General features: G+C 47.2%; 1 protein-coding gene across 3 annotated transcripts in view; it reads left to right on the top strand.

The window, feature by feature from the left end:
* Nucleotides 1-19,693, top strand: part of LOC119372450 (calcium-dependent secretion activator) — a 1,123,203-nt gene that overhangs the window by 593,180 nt on the left and 510,330 nt on the right. For 2 of the 3 annotated variants that reach the window (XM_049419575.1, XM_049419577.1), the window contains one exon: nucleotides 9,480-9,583. In XM_049419575.1, coding sequence (XP_049275532.1) covers nucleotides 9,480-9,583 — 104 coding nt within the window. Of the gene's footprint in view, nucleotides 1-9,479; nucleotides 9,602-19,693 lie in introns of all 3 variants that reach the window. The other variant, XM_049419576.1, reaches the window with a different exon arrangement.

Raw genomic sequence — 19,693 nt, forward strand, 5'->3', positions numbered from 1 at the left:
CCAAAACCACGATATGATTATGAGAGACGCCGTAGTCGAGGGCTCCGGAAATTTCGACCACCTGGGGTTCTTTAACGTGCACCTAAATCTAAGTACACGGGCCTCAAACATTTTCGCCTCCATCGAAAATGCAGCCGCCGCGGCTGGGATTCGATCCCGCGACCTTCGGGTCAGCAGTCGAGCGCCATAACCACTAGACCACCGTGGCGGGGCATGCCGGTATATCATAATTGTTCAATGAGACAAGTAAGGAGGAAGTAATCACCGTTTGAGAGCTATGAAAAAGCACAAAAGTTGTTGTAGAAGGATTAATTTTGAGTTGGTTATTTATACACCATGAGTGAACGTTTTTAAGATCTGTAGTAAGTATGCCCTGAAGTGCGGTGACTGATTGATGTGGTGAATAAATGGTCGTGTCATCAGCATACAGTAAACAGTTAGAAGAGGTAAGCGCATTGGCTAAGTCATTAATGAATAGGAGAAACAAAGGGCCTAATATAGAGCCTTGGGGAACGCCGCAGTTAATTAATTTAGTTGATGAAAATTGGCCATTAATATACACTACTTGCGGCCTGTCGGACAAGTAGCTGCGAAATAAATTTATTGGTGGCCCAGTATTACCAAAAGACTGCAGCTTATCGAGAAGAATAGAATGTACTAGTGTGTCAAATGCTTTTGTTAGGCCAATGAATATGCCTCCTACGACAAACCCTTCATCAATATATTGTTTAATGCTGTCCGTGAAATTGATTAAGGCCTGTTCCGTCGCATAACCATTCCTAAAACCAAACTGGCGGGGGGAGAGAAGATTAAATTTGTTTAGGTAGTTCATCAAACGAGTGTACAGAAGCTTTTCAATGACTACTAAAAAATGGCAAAATACAAATTGGGCGGTAGTTGTTAATGTTATCACGAGCACCATTTTTGAACACCGGAATCACTTTACCACGTTTCAACGACTCGGGAAATTTACCTGATTTGAAGATTTTGTTAGCAATATCTGCCACAACCATTGATATGTCCGCAGCAACCAGTTTTATTCTTGAAGGCTGGATAGAATCGAGCCCTGGTCCCGTAACTTTGAGGGAAAGAAATTACATTAAAAACTTCTGAAGAAACAGGACGAAGGAAGAAGGACCGAGAGCTACGTGGAAGATGGCGTGGAACACTAGAAGAAGACGTATTTTGGCATGTGGCAAAATGATCACTGAAAACGTTAGGTATATCAGCCTCGTTAGTGTATTCCCTATCATTGTAAATTATTTTTTAATACCCTTATCTGACTTTGTAATATTAAGAAATTCTTTAATGAGCTCCCAATTGCGCCTGGTATTTCTTCCGTTTTCAATTATCCGCCGTTCATAATATTGTTACGTGAAGAGACGAAGACTAGAGGCTGTAAACAAGTGTATTTACAGGAGAGTGCTCGGGCAAGGCAGCGGCACACAACAGTCTCCGAATCGTCGTCGTCGTCTTCAGCCTAATCGTCTTTTGATTGCTGTCCGCAGCATGACCCCCGGCGGTAAAAGCGCCGTCCCGGAGCCTTTAAAGTTATGGGTCAGATACACTGGAGTAGGCCTTGAGTCGACTGACGTGCACGATGTCACTTGACACCGCGGCAGAGGGTGAAGGAGGACTGACCAGAGTAATCTCGTAGGTCACGGGTGTTACTTGGCGGATGACGCGGTAGGGTCCTGTGGATCTAGACAGGAGCTTTTCCGAAAGTCCCACATGACGGGAAGGCGACCAGAGCAGCACGAGCGCGCCAGGCGAGAACTGTGCGTCGCGGTGGCGGGCATCTTAGTAATGTCGCTGTGTGTCTTGCGAGGCAGTCAGCCGAGTACGGGCAAGTTGGCGCGCATGATCGGCAAGTGCTATGGCATCACGTGCGTACTCGGTAGTTGGGGTGGCAGCCGAAGGAAGAACAGTATCAAGTGGCAGAGTGGGTTCACGACCGTACAGTAGATAAAACGGCGAAAATCCGGCAGTGGCGTGTCGAGAAGAATTGTATGCGAACGTGACGTAAGGGAGAGCAATGTCCCAGTCATGGTGGTCATTCGACACGTACATCGACAGCATATCCGTGAGGGTTCTGTTGAACCGCTCCGTGAGACCGTTCGTTTGTGGATGGTACGAGGTGGTCAGTTTGTGCTGAGTGGCGGAGGAACGCAGAATGTCGGCGATAACTTTAGAGAGAAAGTTACGGCCACGGTCAGTGAGTAGCTGTCGTGGAGCACCATGGAGCAAGATGATGTCATGTAAGAGAAAGTCCGCGACGTTGGTGGCGCAGCTGGTGGGGAGAGCCCGTGTTATGGCATATCGGGTAGCGTAATCAGTCGCCACGGCTACCCATTTGTTCCCGGTGGATGACGTAGGAAAGGGGCCGAGAAGATCAAGTCCAACACGGAAGAACGGCTCTACGGGACCGTCGATTGGTTGGAGATGACCAGCAGGCAACATCTGGGGCGTTTTGCGACGTTGACAGGAATCACAGGCAGAAACGTAGCGTCGAACAGAACGGAGGAGACCGGGCCAATAGAAGCGACGGCGGATGCGGTCGTACGTGCGCGATACACCTAGGTGTCCTGCAGTTGGAGCGTCATGAAGTTCAAAAAGAACAGTTCGGCGTAATTGGCTCGGTATGACTAGAAGTAGTTCCGGCCCGTCTGGATGGAAGTTACGACGGTATAGGACACCATCCTGGAGAACGAAGTGGCGCCCTGAAGTGTCATTGGGCGATGTCTGCAGACGGTGGATGAGTTCTCGCAGCGAAAGGTCGCGTTGCTGCTCGTCTGCGATGTTCTCGAAAGGAGACAGAGAAAAGATGCCATTGGATGCGTCGTGGTCGGTGTCTTCGGCCTCGTCTACAGGATAACGGGACAAGCAATCGGCGTCCATGTGCAGGCGACCAGACTTGTATATGACAGTATAAGAATATTCTTGAAGGCGTAACGCCCAGCGACCAAGTCGTCCGGTAGGGTCCTTCAGTGAGGACAACCAGCAGAGCGCGTGGTGGTCCGTTACGACTGAAAAGGGTCGGCCGTATAAGTATGGGCGGAATTTCGCAACAGCCCAAACTAGGGCCAGACACTCACGTTCCGTGATAGAGTAGTTGCGCTCCGAACTTGTGAGGAGCCTGCTGGCGTAGGCGATGACGCGATCAGTACTGTGCTGTCGTTGGGCTAGTACTGCGCCTATGCCGTGCCCACTGGCGTCGGTACGAACTTCAGTCGGCGCAGAAGGGTCAAAGTGGGCCAGAACGGGCGGCTTTGTAAGCAGCCGGATCAAATGAGCGAACGCGGAAGTTTCGGCGTCGCCCCATATAAATGGTACCTCTTTTTTCAAAAGGTCAGTAAGTGGTCGTGCTATGACCGCGAAATTTTTCACAAAGCGGCGGAAGTACGAGCATAAACCAATGAAGCTGCGTACATCTTTCACACACTTAGGAATCGGGAAATTCGTAACAGCGCGAATTTTGGCTGGGTCTGGCTGTACTCCATTGGCATCAACGAGGTGGCCAAGTACGGTAATCCGGCGACGACCAAAGTGGCACTTCGATGCGTTAAGTTGCAAACCGGCTCGGCGAAAAACTTGCAGGATTGCAGATAGGCGCTCTAGATGACTCTCGAAAGTGGGGGAGAACACTATAACGTCGTCCAAGTAGCACAGACATGTGGACCACTTGAATCCTTGAAGGAGGGAGTTCATCATGCGTTCAAATGTGGCCGGTGCGTTACATAGTCCGAATGGCATCACCTTGAATTGATAAAGACCATCAGGTGTGATAAAAGCGGTTTTCTCGCGGTCCATATCATCCACAGCGATCTGCCAATAGCCAGAGCGTAGGTCAATAGACGAAAAGTAGCGAGCACCATGTAGGCAGTCAAGGGCGTCGTCAATACGAGGTAAGGGGTAAACGTCCTTTTTTGTTACTTTGTTGAGATGCCGGTAGTCCACGCAGAATCGCCACGGGCCGTCTTTCTTTTTCACTAAGACAACGGGTGATGCCCATGGGCTGCATGATGGCTCGATCATGTTCTTGGTGAGCATCTTCTTGACTTCGGTCTGAATCACTTGACGCTCTGCGTGTGACACTCGATACGGACGCCTATGAACAGGAGCGGCATCGCCAGTATTTATGCGATGTTTCACGGTCGTAGTTTGTGCCAAAGGACGGTCATGAAGATCAAAAATATCGCGGTACGAAAAGAGAACCCGGTAGAGGTCGTCAGAATTCTTTGGGGGTAGATCTGGCGCAATCATTCTCTTCAGGTCGTCGAGAACAGATGCGGCGGACTGCGAGTGGTCGGTGTGCTCGGTAGTACCAGCCTCCAACGTAACTGATGCTATCGAGGGATCGTCGAAGGCGCTGATATGTGCCAAGGATATCCCTCGTGGCAGCACTTGCATTGTCAAGTCAAAGTTGACCACTGGCAAACATGTGCGATTGGATGTAATACATAATACAGAACGAGGCACTGTAATACCCTGGTAGAGAAGAACATCCTTGACAGGAGTCGCAACGTACTCCCCGTCGGGCACGGGTGAGGATGGTACCAAGTCAACGTAGGTCAGAGCTGTGGGTGGTAAGCGAACGAAGTCTGCGGCGGTTAGGCGAATGGGAGGCGGCGCAGGGTGATCTAGAAGAGGAAGGTCAAGGCGGAGAGTACCGGTAGAGCAGTCTATGAGCGCCGAATGAGCAGAAAGGAAGTCCAAGCCTAGAATGACGTCGTGGGGGCAGTGGGCTAGTACGGTGAAAACAACGATGGTAGAGCGATCGGCGATGTCGACTCGAGCTGTACACATGCCAATTGCACAAGCTGTTCCGCCGTCGGCGACACGGACAACTGGCTTCGCGGCTGGTGTGAGAACTTTCTTCAGGCGAGTCCGAAGACTAGCACTCATCACAGATAAATGGGCTCCCGTGTCGATTAGAGCACGAACAGGAACACCGTCGATGTGGACTTCAATGAGGTTCATATTGGTCGAAAGGGTCAGTAGAGGATTTGGCAGCGTAGGGAGCAATGCAGCGGCACCTCCGGGCGCTGCATCATCTAGTTTTCCGGGTGGGAGCGTGCGTTGAAGCTTGGCGAATTGGAGCGACGGGGCTGGGGTGAGCGGGATTGCCGGCGTAGGGGCGAAGGTGAGCGTGAGTACGGGCGGCTAGGAGCAACAGATTCAGTGGCAGCGTGATCGGCACGTGCTGTAGAGGGACGGTAAGAGCCATAGGCGCGGTTGTAGCCAGTGTACGTGTGCTGTGCAGGAGAGTTCCAGCGATTGCGACAATGCCGAGAGATGTGTCCAATCCGGTGGCAGATGAAACAGATGGGCCTGTCGTCAGAAGTGCGCCATTCAGCGTTGCGGAAACGTGGTTGGAACTGGGTCGGTGAAGGGGGTGCAGTCGGAGGATGCGGCCGAGAGTCCACGTGATTTACCGAGCAGACAGAGTGGAGTCCCATGCTTGCTATCTCCTGACGGACAACTGCCTGAATCATCGAAATCGGAACTGCAGGGGGAGAGCAGGTGCTGGGCTCGCAGGTAGCTGGATAAGCAGCTTCAATTTCTCGTTGCACAATTCGGGTAACGTTGGCATCGTTGCTTGTTGAACGGGGAACATCGGCACAGGACGACGTCGGCGCGGTGTTAGGCAAGCGAGCAAACTGCGGAAGAATGCGTTTGCTTTTAGCGAGTTCCAGGCGCCGGCATTCTCTGATGACCGCATCAACAGTGCACACGTTATTGAAGGCGAGCAGGTTGAACGCATCATCAGCGATACCCTTGAGAATGTGAGCAACCTTGTCCTGCTCCGTCATGTGCGAGTCAACTGCACGACAGAGAGCCAAGACGTCTTGTATGTACATGACGTACGGCTCTGTTGACGTCTGCGCGCGGGTCGACAACGCCTTCTTCGCAGCGAGCTGGTGACCGTCAGGGTTGCCGAACAACTCTCGCATCTTCTCTTTCAAGAGATCCCAACTTGTCAGCTCAGTATCATGCGTCTCATACCACACTCGCGGGGTGCCGTCGAGGTAGAATAGCACATTGGCAAGCATGAGAGTAGGGTCCCACCGGTTGCCTGTGCTGACGCGTTCGTAAAGGCTGAGCCACTTGTCGACGTCTTGCCCGTTGGCGCCAGAGAAAACACCAGGGTCACGTGGAGTGGTGACGTTGATGTACGTCGCGTTGGCGGCAGGTGTTGGAGCCGGAGTGGTCGGCGCATTTTCCAGAGCCATGTTCGAAGGCTCAAGGTGGCGTCCACTGCGAAGCTTCGTGACGAAGGGAGGTACCCAGCACGTCCACCAAAATGTTACGTGAAGAGACGAAGACTAGAGGCTGTAAACAAGTGTATTTACAGGAGAGTGCTCGGGCAAGGCAGCGGCACACAACAGTCTCCAAATCGTCGTCGTCGTCTTCAGCCTAATCGTCTTTTGATGGCTGTCCGCAGCAATATTCTCGTTTTGTACGCTTAAGGATGCCGGAAAGAATATTGTTACAATTTTTAAATCTAGCTCGCAAAGATACGTTGAAAGGATGCAGTTTGACCTTTTTAAGAAGATTTTTTTTTCTTAATTATAGAGCGCAGCAACGCATTTGTGATCCATGGATCCCTAGGAGACGAGAATGTGTGCTTACGGGATACATGGGTTGTGCAGTCAATAATGTAGTCCGTCGTTATTGACAGGAACATGGAATATGCCTTCTCAGGACAATTTTCACGTAAAACACTATTCCGGCATGTGCCGTGCACCTTTCGTGTAAATAATGCTTCATTGAAGACACTTTTAGTGCATTGGCGATGCTGCATACGTTTTCCGGTGCCAAGACTGAAGAACAGGGGATAATGATCCGTAATGGAGTAATCTATCACTCCAGTGGTGCAATCGGAGGATGAAGACGAAAATATATGGTCTATTAACGTGCAAGAACCAGCAGTGTCACATCTTTGTGGAAGATCGATTAAAGAAGAAAAACCATAGCTAAATAAGCAGTTGATATAATCAGAGCACGACTGACAGATGGGATGAAGTATGTTTATGTTGATGTCACCACAAATGATGATGTTTTTATTTTCATTGGTTAAGATGTCAAGAATTTCTTCTAGCTGTGAACAGAAGTCCGAATACGAAGATCACGGGGAACGATAAATGCATGCCAGGGTTGTATGTCTGTTGTTGAGAGGCAAGACATTCCGGTCGAACTCTAACCAGACTCGCACAATAAATAAGTGTACATTGATAGAAGAGAGTTTGCACAATGTATATTGATGTCTGGCAGCTATGGTACCATTGAACACCCATTGAACACCCATTGAACCATGCACCCACTTTGATGATTGGTGGTACATCTCCATCCCGACGACTAACGTCCATGCTAAACGATTAAACAAACCCTTGTGGTAGTTGTAGTAGCTAACAGTGAAAGCGTAATCGGAGAACGAGGTGTGATAGCCAGAAGAGCGTCGCATATTGGACGCAGAACTTGCTCGCTCTCCCTCGGCATGTTAAAATGTGATTGAACGCCATGGCCGGACTAGAGGGAAACGCAAAGCGCGTCGTGCCGCCCCAGTAGCCCGGCCGCGATTTTTCTCGGGGCGAGCGCGTGAGTGGGGAACGCGGTGTTACAGCCAGGTGAGGCAGGCGCGCGTCGCAGAGCTATTTTCGGTTTGGATTAGCGTGATGCTATGAGAGAGGCCGACGCTTTTACGACGCTTCGGCTGAGTTCGCCACCTCGCGGTGTGTTAAGGCATTGACAAAATACAACTTCTATTGAAAACGCGCTGAATGGGACGGGCGTGTAACGCATTGCAGGTGCTAATGGCGGAGGCCACAGTAATGACGAATTACGTTACTTTACCGCTCCCAGAGGTCAACACCACCCCGCCGACCGTGAGAGTGGTAGATATAAAAGGCGCATTTGTAAAGCATCTAGAGTATGTGACAGTGGCGCAGTGGATAGCGTGCCGGGCATCTGTTGCTGCGAGCCGAGCGGTCGTGGGTTCGAGGGCCGTTGTAACTTTTTTAACACGAAAGTGTTTTATGCCGGGGTCCACCAGGACTTCATTGACGTATTTCCGTCATGGAAATGACGTAGAAAAAAGTTACGTGATCAGATGGCAAAGAAAGAAAGTTCCGTCAACGGGCATCGAACCCACGACCGCTTGGTCCGCAACAACAGATGCCGGGCACACTATCCACTGCGCCACGGTCACTCTAGCGCCTTTACAAACGCGCCTTTTATATCTACCACTCACCCGGTAGGCGGGTTGTTGTTGCCCTCTGGGAGTGGTAAAATAAAGCAAGCCGTCATTACTGCGGCCTCCACGATTAGCACTTGCAACGCGTTACCCATCCGTCCTATTGCGCGCGTTTTCAATAGAAGCTCAATTTTGCCAATGCCTTAACACACCGCGAGGTGGCGACCTTACCACAAGCGTCGTAAAAGCGCCGGCCTCGCTGATAGCATCACGCTAATCCAAACCAAAAATAGCTCTGCGACGCACGCCTGCCTCATCTGGCTGTAACACCGCGTTCCCCGCTCACGCGCTCGCCCCGAGAAAAATCGCGGCCAGGCTACCGGGGCGGCACGACGCGCTTTGCCTTTCCCTATAGTCCGGCCGTGGGTGTTCTATCACATTTTAACATACCGCGGGATGACGACCAAGTTCTGCGCCCAATATGCGACGCTTTTCTGGCTATCACACCTCGTTCTCTGATTACGCTTTCACCGTTAACTACTACAGCTACCACAAGGGTTTGTTTAATCATTTAACATGGGCGTTAGTCGTCGGGATGGAGATGTACCACCAATCATCAAAGTGGGTACATCCACGTTAAGCGGTTCTGTAGCTGCCAGATCAATATACATTGTACAAACACTCTTATATCAATGTACAGTAAACATTCAGTTACTTCTGTAGGGGCACGCTTTACTTTCGTGTTATTCCGATTCCTATGACGGAGAGACCAACCGTCTTTTTCTTTGCCATCTGATCGTGTAAATTTTTTCTTCGTCATTTCCGTGACGGAAATACGTCACTGAAATCTTGGTGGACCCGGTCATAAAACACTTTCGTGTTAAAATGTATGCAATGTTTCATTTGTGCAAGACATCTGCATCACAAGGATGAGACGGATGTGTGAAAGACCGTGTCTTTGTAAGGTGTTGCTGTGTTGTGAAAAATTCATGGTCTTAGTGGCGCTGTGTCATGAACATTATTTGTTAACAACTGAATAAATGAAAGCGATCTCTCAGAGTGATGACACATCTTTCACTCAACAGGCATTTGGTTTTTCTACGTGAGCCGGTTCTGGACTGCTCGCATTTCAGAGGACACAGAGAGACGCCTATTCTGCCATTCCAACATACACGAGTTAAACGTTCCTTGCTAAACCTGCTGGGCATTCATAGGTACTGGTTATTTACGCCAACTTCCATTTATTGCTGAGTTGAAATGGACTTGTTCATTGTTCCACGCCCAGACTCGAGTCTTGAGGAGCCTTCTAACCGGAAGCTGAAGGAGCTGATCCATCTGGCCGAACTGTGCGTGGACCTGCTTCAGCAGAACAACGAGCACTACTCCGAGGTGAGTGTTGATTTTGCCGTTATCTTTGCGCAGCTTATGTTGGAATTGAGTTGCATTTAGTCATGACGACAATGTTTTCTTAGCCGATTCTTTTGTGACCATGCAGATATATATGTTTTGTCTTTCTGTGGACTGTAAGTCGGATGTAAGAAATGTCATGGCTTTGAGGTTGTCACATTTGCCGAACAAGTTTTATTTGAGGAGGACAGTAGGAACTACTGGTGGCTGTTTGCAGTGTACAGCTAAAGACGTTTTCCATTGGTCCAGTTGATAGCGACCGCATGCCAGATTAAGCGCTCATCCCCGTTGCACCCTTTAAGCAATTTGTTAAATGTAGTTAATTAACCAGTACATTATGAAACCGTTAAGCGCACGAAGACGGGAACAAGAAGACGACACACAGAGCGGTTTCATAATGTCAATGTACCAACTAGCTCCGAACCAATAAATACATGAGACCCTTAATTGGCCTTCTCTTAGTAGATTTACACATTTAAATTCCAAGACTTTTGCGAGCGCCAATAGGACAGCCAGTGCTTGGTGTGGACGCAGCGAAGCGAGAGTTTCCATGGGAGCTAAGTCCCAACAGACAATGGACACTTTTGAACGGAATTCAGCTTTGCTAAAATTTGGGGCGCCAGGAGTTGTTTTTAACTTTCATATAAGTTCATTCAAACGCTCCTTGTCAGCATTTACATCCTTGTGAATTCTATTTGACATTGCGGCATGAATGGAAGGCCACTTCTTGGGGTCTCACACCATCGTCATAACAAAGGCCCTCTAAACAATGACCAATTATGATTATTGTCACCTAAGAGAATCATTCGCCGCTGTTGCTGGCTCACCAAACTTACGTTAGTGGTGCAGTACAGAAGGACGCACTGCTGGGCGAGTTGGTAACTCATCGTAGGACGGTGGTGCACATGAGGAAGGAGCCGTGTCTTGGGTTACCGTTTCTTTTTTTTCACACCACTGTTCTTAGATGGTACGGTAAAATCAGGCCTCTTTCAGATAAAAAGTTTTTGGGCTTCTATTGTTTTTCGGGAATAATTTCTACACATTTTCTAAGAGCACCACACCAACGTCTACCACTCTGCGCATGTGCATGCATTAAGGTTGACTCCGGTAAGAGCAAGCAAAGTTACAAACCTCCTGCAAATTATTTTGTTCACTATGGTGATGGCCATGACGACGCATGGGCTTGACTAAACGACTGTAAAACTACCTGGCTTTAATGCTACAAGTGATGCGGTGAAAGGAAATATCATCTTGTGTCATCACTCATTGTGTGGCTTGTGTGAAGTGTGGGCGCAGTCTGCCTGAGCAGTCCGATCGCACTTTTAGTGGCGTACTTTGGTAATAGCAGCTGGCTGACACTTGCTTTTGCAGCATGGCTTAGGGCACCACGTATAGATCAGCACGTGCCTGCTCATTGCTGAATTTTTTTTCATATTGCATCATCAGTGCGCAGAACCCTACCTCTAATAGCCTGCTTGTGGGCGCTCTATGAGCATTGGCTGACCGTCGACCAAACAACCTAATGTGTGGTACAGGAATACCATTCCTGCCACTACCGAATTTTACTGTCTGTAGAAGCACCTTATGCAACTGCGATGTGCAATCCGCACAGAGGTGTTCTAAGCTCACACGCACTGAAAAGCTTGTAGGAGGATCAGCCTCTCATGCTTTTGCTCGCACCCACAGTGTATAGGGTGCCACAATATCATATCTACGGAATATCGTGGTGTCGCTGTAACTCCTATGTCCACGAAATGTGTTCAAGAGCAGCCTTTATGGCGCGAGCTGCTTGCAACACTTGAGAAATTTCTTGTGCATGAATCAAGAAATAAATGTGAATCATTGCACGCGTGGCACTCGACCTCACAAAGCCAAGAGAAACCAGTCTTGCAAGGCATTTTCAGCAGCCTGTCGCACCACACTGGTGGACAGGATTTTTCGTTGCTTCTGATGGGCGTTTCGGATCTCTTGAGTTAACATTGATGCTACGCCAGCGGCAGTCATTGTGTACATGTGTCTGCGCGTGCGTATGTGCGCGTGCGTGCGTGCATTTGCAAGGGTGCCAGCGTATTTCTTCATGATTTCTGAGCAAGCACTTGACTGACTAGAACGGATAAAAGAAGCTGTTGGATAAATGCAGCACCATGGCCACCGACTCTGTGAACAAACATAGCCCTGGGGGTAACATTAGTTCAAATGAAACTGGGACGATGCATGCCACGCAACCATGTAAATTGTAATGCTTGAACAATATGTGCTGCACAGACAAAAAGCAAGGACTGAAAACGCTCACGCTGGCCACCAGATTGATATCAATACGACGTAAACCTTTTACATTCTCTGCTTCATTAGCAGTGAAACATGTGCTTTTTCAAGGACTCATTGCGTACTTTTCAACACGAACAAATGCATACGGCTTTCATTGTTTGCGAACCTTTCTTGCCAATTGTCTCATTTTGGAAGATACTGACCTGTAGTCTGCGTATACTAAAATGAGCATTGGGAGGTAATGAAAGTGAGTAATTAAAATGCATAGCAATGCGAGTTTCTTCTTCAAAGTTAAAGTCATTGAAGCTTTTAAAATAAATTATTCTCGATTTTTGTGTCATTCACTCAACTTATACTTCAGCTAAATGGAGCATTTCCTTTGCACCTTCATTTTCCGTTTACACAGATTTGGTTGTCTATTTCTGTATTCTGGCAGTATATTTGCATGGCAGCGCTATATTTTCTGTCCATGTTCAGGCCAGCGGTACAGTACAATCTGAATAATACAGAATCTCTTCATTAAAATTGAGAAGTAATTAGAGTTGCGTGACTGGCCCAGCAGAGTTTTTTGTATTTGAATAGGAATAAACTATGACTGATTGATCTCGTAATAACCGCTTGAAGGTTATCTTGAGAATGACTTCTTGCTCCTACTAAATGTGTTTTGGGAAAATATTGGCATTGCGCTGTCAGTGGAAGGGAGTGCATGCGCATACACACCTCGGCGTTTGCGCCTGCTGCTGATGATCTGCATGACTGGCGGAGACTGACATTATAGTAATGACGCACAGAAACACAATAAGAGGGAAGCAATCAGGAGTCTCTGCAGCCACGCACGCATGCCAGGGCTAGTCAGGGGGTTCTTCTGTAGAGCACGCATGCTTGCTCATCTCTGATCTGGCTTGTGTGCTCAATGACTGTGGTCCAGGTAAGGCCTATTTCAGTGGTCCATTGTACCATGCGCTATACATAAATTTTACGGACCATGTTGAGATTATTATGAGACGTGCAGAAATGTAGCAATCCGTGTCATAAATCATTCAAGTTTTTTAAGACGCTAATGTGGCGGCTAGGTATGAGGCACATTTGAGGACTGTTGAATTGGTTAGGCTTCGTTAGTATTGTCTTTGGAATGCTGCTTCATTCAGTGACCGAATAAACACACCGTTTATCAAATGTTTATTGGTAAGGCATTATCTATTTCACTTGTCCTTAATTTGATTTTCTGTGCATGACGGCGCTGCAAAACTCTCTGGTTATCTATGCTATGTCTGAAATATCTACAAAATTATTGCTTAATCAAGTCCTTGCTGGCTTTATTAATGGATTTCTGGATAGGAGACGGGTGTCACTAAAGTATATTTCACATTGTGGCTCATTCGGGAAACTATTGTAGAGCTTACTTTGGTGCTTGCGTTTCCAGCAATTAGCAAAACTGTTCGTTGAGATGGACAAACTTTTTTTACGTTATACAACATGAACCAGTTCAAGTCTCTTTAAGCAATTTGCGTTCACCGCGACTTTACTGCATTCAAAGTGACTTTGTTTAGTTTCAAGTCGGTTTTCCTAAGGACAACTCTTGCTCCGCTCAGGATTGACTGTTTTGGTATTGCTCATGCAGATACTGCAGATTGAATACTTGTTTCCCAACTTGACCACCGCTCATATTACCTAATCTTATTGCGCGAAAAATGGTGTCCACAAGAGTGCAGTTCTTTTAAATTTCTGTCAGGGATGTTACATTGCTGGAGCACTTGGTCTCCTCACAACATGTGAATGTGTTGAGGCAGGATTTTGCAGCTCTGAGTTGTCTCAGTACTGTACTGAACATATCTCGTCTGCACTGTGACGGCACCAATGGGAAAGAGCTTTGGCAGATGGGTTCACTTCAGGACTTGCAGAGGGCTGCAGTGAGGAATGTGCATGGGGCACGTTTCTTGAGCACTCATTGACCGTGATGCTGGAAGTACAAGTCATCATGGTTCACAGATTTGTAGACGACTATCTCATCCTGTTTGACAAGGACCCTGTAGGTAACCAGTCATACGCGTTAGACGTTCTTTCTCGTTTTGAAGATAGCTTTAAGCCCCTAACTCTCACGCATGAAATGCCTGATAACAATGTGATCAAGTTCCTTGACATCATGCTCACCTTCCATACAGATAATTTTTGTTGGCGCTATCAACCTCGATGTAATAAAACGGTCCTGCCATACAACTCGGCACACTCCAAATTAGTAAAAAGATCAATTGTAAAACTTTGCTTTCATAATGCTATATCAAATTCATGTGAGCATGAAGTTGCGGTTAGTTTTGAGCACCAGTCCGACCGGCTATCCTCTGTTGCTGAAGCGTTGCTCAGAAAGCATCGCCAGACGTCCTCAACTGAGGAGTCCTCAAAAACTAACGCGAGAAAAGTTGCCGTCATAACATACTTCCACAAGATTTCACAAAATTTGAAAAAAAGTGGCGGAACGTTTCAACGTAAAAGTAGTCTTTTCAGCGCCGCGCAAACTCCCGAACCTATGCCACCTCAATAATAGCAATATGAATTCTAATGCATGTACGAAGTCACCGATATTCCTTGCAAGAGTAATGTTGGGTATCGGATTCCGATTTCTTGTGGTAAGATATACATAGGTCAAACCGGAAGGTGTATTAATGACAGACTTAGAGAACATAACGACAATGTAAAAAAATTGACGTGACGGATGGCTTACGATTCACTGCAAGACATCTGGGTGTCAACCTGTGTTCAGTGCATGTACACCCGCCCACGAAAGTTTTCGGAACACGGGCTCCACTAAAAATGCGAATTTCTGCTTTGTTACTGCACGGCGCTTCTAACCTAGCGGGTATCTGTATAGGTCGCAGGCACTACTGCAGGTTGGAACATTGATTCAGAGGCTATGTTGTCAGACAAAGCGTGATTATAGCTTTCTAGGAAATTTCGCGTTCCGCAAACTTTTGGGGGCGGGGGTACATTTGTCGCATCTCAGAACGATAAATTGGCGAGAGAAATAATCGAAGCTGAGAACAATGTTGGATTAGGTCCCGAATGTGCCAGCACGCCGTCTGTAAACTTATCTGGCAAAGAGCTCGCGTTTCTAAGAAGTTGATTGTTGTACTCACCTGGTGGCGTCAGAGTGGTGCATAAAAACTGTGTGCTCAGGAAAAAAACTTTTGTTGGTAGTTTGCGCTCTGTGTGTTGTCTTCTCTTCTTTTAGTCCCTGGCTCTACGCGATTCAACCCTTAAAGGGACACTAACGAGAAACAATGAATTGGTTTAGATTGATAAAGTATGCTCGGAGAACTCTTGTGTAGTTTATTTCACCACCATAGGTTTATTATTAGAGGAGACAAGCAAGTTCAAAGTTTCATTTTTAAATTTCGCGCCGAACTTTGTAATTCGTGACGTAAAAGGTTTCAAAGAGCATTTAACGTATTTTGGCGCCACTGGCTCGACCTAATTTCCACAAACTCGCTATGTCAAGTCTCTAGCACCCTCAGAGGACAATGTACTTGGATTTAACCGATTAGGAACTACGTAGGCCCAAGCAGGCGCCGTCAAAAATATGTGACCTCACGGCAAATGGTGCGGGAATTCCAAGGTGGCGTCGCCACCTGTATTTTTTTTGCGCGTTTTCTCGCTTATTAAGCGTCTTCTCGCAGCAAGCGTGGTGTTTTTGGTATCATGGAAGACTACTTTACTAATGCGAGAAAAGTCGTTTTGCTTTTTGGTGTCGCTTTAAGACCATGAACCAACAAGCCCAACTGACAGCCATTCTTAGGTTGATATCGCATGTATGGCTTTCATTAAACAGTGCCCAGAGGTAGAAGGTCTCAATTGCAGTTGAAGGCTGTATTTTCCCGTAGTTCCTCATATTAATATCGAAACCATAATGAAGAGACAGAATACAGAAGAACAGCAAGTCAGGCACAACTAAAACACCTATTGACTTGACATTTACACATATACGCACATACAAGTGATCGTGCATATAGAGAAATGCACTGAAAGCTGTAAGCCTAATTGACTTGGCTGTAATCACCTAGATGATTGTATTGATTTACTAGGTTGGTTAAGCTTTACCTTGGGTACCAACATAGGGCTTGACAAACACTGTCGAATAATTTTTGCGTCATTTTTTCAGTGCTGTCACTGTTAGCGAAAATGAACAGCGCAGCTGTTTAAGCCGTCCGTAATCTGTCTGTCGCGATCTGATCATCATTACTTGAAATACGTGGCGCAAGGTTGCAACTGAGAACTCACAACTAAGTTTATTTTCATGAAGCCTTCACAATATAAAGGCTCTTGGCGGACATGCGCAGAACATTTCCTTCACCGCACGTGCAGGTATGAACAGACGAGGTTTAAAAAGAAGATCGCAATCATGATATCTGGAAACAAGTAACAAACAGATGTATCCTAATGTAAAGACGTCGAAAAAAAACAGAAACACAAACCTGTGCGAAGGTCAAGGAAAAACCACTGAAACGACGTCTTTACGATGTCTTTTCGACGTCTTTACATTAGGATACATCTGTTTGTTGCTGGTTTCCAGATATCATGATTGCGATCTTCTTTTTAAACCTCGTCTCTTCATGCCTGCACGTGCGGTGAAGGAAATGTTCTGCGCATGTCCGCCAAGAGCCTTTATGTTGTGAAGGCTTCATGAAAATAAACTTAGTTGTGAGTTGGCGTTCTTTCTGTCTCTTCTTGTTTCGTCTCAGTTGCAACCTTGCGCCACGTATTTCAAGTAACGATGCACCAACTAGCCCAACATAGGGTACTGATCATCATCATCATCATCATCATGAATGTCCTCTTCGTCATATCCTGCTCGGCTCCCGCGCCGATTTCTCTGGTGCGGGATGCGATAACCATTATGTGAGACATAGAGTACAGAGAGAGAGAGAGAGAGAAATTTTAGGGAAAAATTCTTCGTGAGGTGAGAGGCGAACGTGCGTATACCCACGATTGTGAGGCGAGCGTTTTAACCACTCGGCTATCCAGGCACGCTAGCAGAGCATAGCATAGACTTGTATAGTATAGACCGTTTTCACGGAGAGGAGGAGCGTAGTCTCGAACCGGTGTATTTTCACCGCTTTCTCTCTCTCCACCTCGGCCGAGCGCTGCCGCTGGTGTGTGCGTATTCCCGAGTTTTGCACTGCGTGGTGCGTGAGAGGTCTGCGTGTTCACAATCGAAATGTCGGACGAGAACAGGTCGACTAGCTACCACTGCGCTGTGTTTCGCTACGGCAACAGCTACGGAAGCCTGAAAGACTGGCAGTCAAGGCATTCGAAGTGCACAATGCTTTTAAATGACTTCGCTTCTCTTAGGTCGCACGCCTTCTTCTCCGACAAATAGTATATTATTATATGGGGTGTCTGCACTTATGGCCATTTTTTCAAGTCATCACACCAGCTTGTGATTGTGCTTGGGTGCTGGTACACTTTATCATCTGCACCAAAGAGAACCAATGTCAAGGCTGACGATTAATACACAAGATGTTCGGCCAAGAGTTGTTCTCAACCTCTCTGATTTCTATGCTTCAGCACATTATTTACAATGCCTGCAGCTAGAAAATGTTCCATCTTAGTGCGTGCAATTTCGAGATTATTGAATGAGCACTTTTCAATCTACATGACAGAAAGGCCCGCATGACATGTGCTCTTTGGCGTAGGTACGCGTTTATAACGTTTCGTCGAGAGAACGTTCTTGCTCGACTTGTCTATTTTGTGACGATAACTGGGGTAGCGTTATGACAAGCGCACTTTTTTTTTTCTTTTCGGGCGGCAGCCTGGGTGTCGTGAATAATCGGCCCACGTTCGTTAAAGCCAGGTCGTTACCTGGACACGTGCGCTCGTCGTAATGCTTCTGAAATACTCGCCAGAAAACAAATTGACAATAATGTTACCAAAACGGGCGCCCTTCGGCGTATCGCTAGTGGCGGCGGCTCGCGCCGAAGCGAACTTACGCCACGCCGTGCTTCCAGATGTGCAACAGGCTTATTTTTATTTTATCATCGTGCTGTTTCTACGCCGCATTATAAGCTCACCCGGCCTACTTCTGTTCCTTATCCTCTGCAACGATCAGAGGCCACAAGCTACGACGGCGACACGAATAAACACAGGCATCGGTGTTTGTGCTCCTGTCGTTCCATGAACATTGTATTGCAACCTGCCAAGCGGAACCAAAATGGTCTCTTAGGGATTAGAGTTACGTTGAATTTGAATAATCACGGCACGGAAACCCGGGAGTCATCTTAAACACTAATGTGTGCGCCTAGCGCGCAGCCGGACAATGACCTACGTGTTCGCTCGTCTCCATTTACGTTTCTCCGATTACTTCGAGAGTTGTCCTAAATGTTAACGCTCTTTTATAGTGATTATTCCAAGAACCTCGCCCGGCCAGCTATAAGAAAACATACAACGCAATTACCAATTTACACATGCTGCTTTAGAACTGCATTGGCATTATACTCATCATCGGCGCTGCTGCGGAAACGTCTCGTGGGCCGCCGCTGCTTGCTGTTTCAGCACTTTTGAAGCTGAGAGCTGAGCGATTATTTATCAGCGCCTTTACACTCGAAAAGCGTTGCTCTGTTTCGCCCGTGTACCGCGAAGAACAGCAATACCTTGTGAACTGAGCGTATACGCTGCACACACTGCCGCGGAACCCCACACACCGGAAGGGCGGCGAAACGTCGCAGACGATAGACGGCGCTGCGGCGGTGGAGTGCTTTAAAAATGGCAGCCTCCTTGTGAAATTGGTGTATAGTATGGCAAGGAAGTGTGGAAAGGGAATTGAGGGGAGAGCGTAACACAGAAAGGGAGAAATAGTGGGAATGAAAGGCAGAAAGAAATAGTGAGCGAGAGAAAAAGCAGAAACAAGCGCAGAGATAGAAAGAAAGGAAGCATAGAGAAAGAAATAGGGGAAGAAAGAAAGAGGAAATTTGCAAAACTTATCAAAGCAACAACAGTCAGCGGCACTGTCTCCTTGGCACTGCGTCTCCAGTGCAAGTTACGCAATTTTTTCGCAGCGAAAGGTGTTATGAGATCATAACTAGCTTGCCGTAGTTGTCCGCCGCCGGGGTCTGTAACCGCTATCGAGCGAAATAAGAAAAAATGAAATAAATTAGAAATATCTAGGATCGAATGGGATTTGAAGCGGGCTCTCTGTGTGGCACTCGAGTATTCTACCACGGAGCCACGCTGGTGTTTGAAATTCTGTTGCGATTAAAAACCTATACAGGCGTCATGTTGGGCAAGGAGTCGCGATAGCTTAATTAATTATTTAATTAAGTTAATTAGCTAATTATTTACTTTTATTAAGCTATGCACCAACTCACACACTCTCCTAAAGCCTATGTAATATAGCGTGGCAGAAGAGTAAAATAAGAACCACGCGTCACACCATTCTAATTTCTAATTGCGCAACAAGTATGCTGTTTAAAGCTTCCCGCTCTCTACAAAGTTCGAAGCCATAATTCTTCATCGTCATCAGCCACATGCAGGTCGAACAAAGCGCACATAATGCCTCACAAATGTGTAGCGGGTACCTCGCTTATCCACAGAAAGACGAAGACTGGCATAGTGGGTGCTTCCATACTTCACAAAAATTATGATTTATGGCGTAGTGGGTACCATGCATGAGTACTTGTATTAGATGCCCCAAGAGAGTTTGGAACCATGCTCTAGAAAGGCCGCTCTTCGATCCTTCGATGTGACTGTGGTACGCGTTGCGCGCAGGCCTGGCGGTTTTAAATGCGAAGCATTTCTTAGGGAACCAAACGCACTTTGAGTGTTTCCGTCCGTCCG

This window comes from Rhipicephalus sanguineus, chromosome 10 (genome assembly GCF_013339695.2).
Source record: "Rhipicephalus sanguineus isolate Rsan-2018 chromosome 10, BIME_Rsan_1.4, whole genome shotgun sequence".
NCBI classification, from domain to species: Eukaryota; Metazoa; Arthropoda; class Arachnida; order Ixodida; family Ixodidae; genus Rhipicephalus; species Rhipicephalus sanguineus.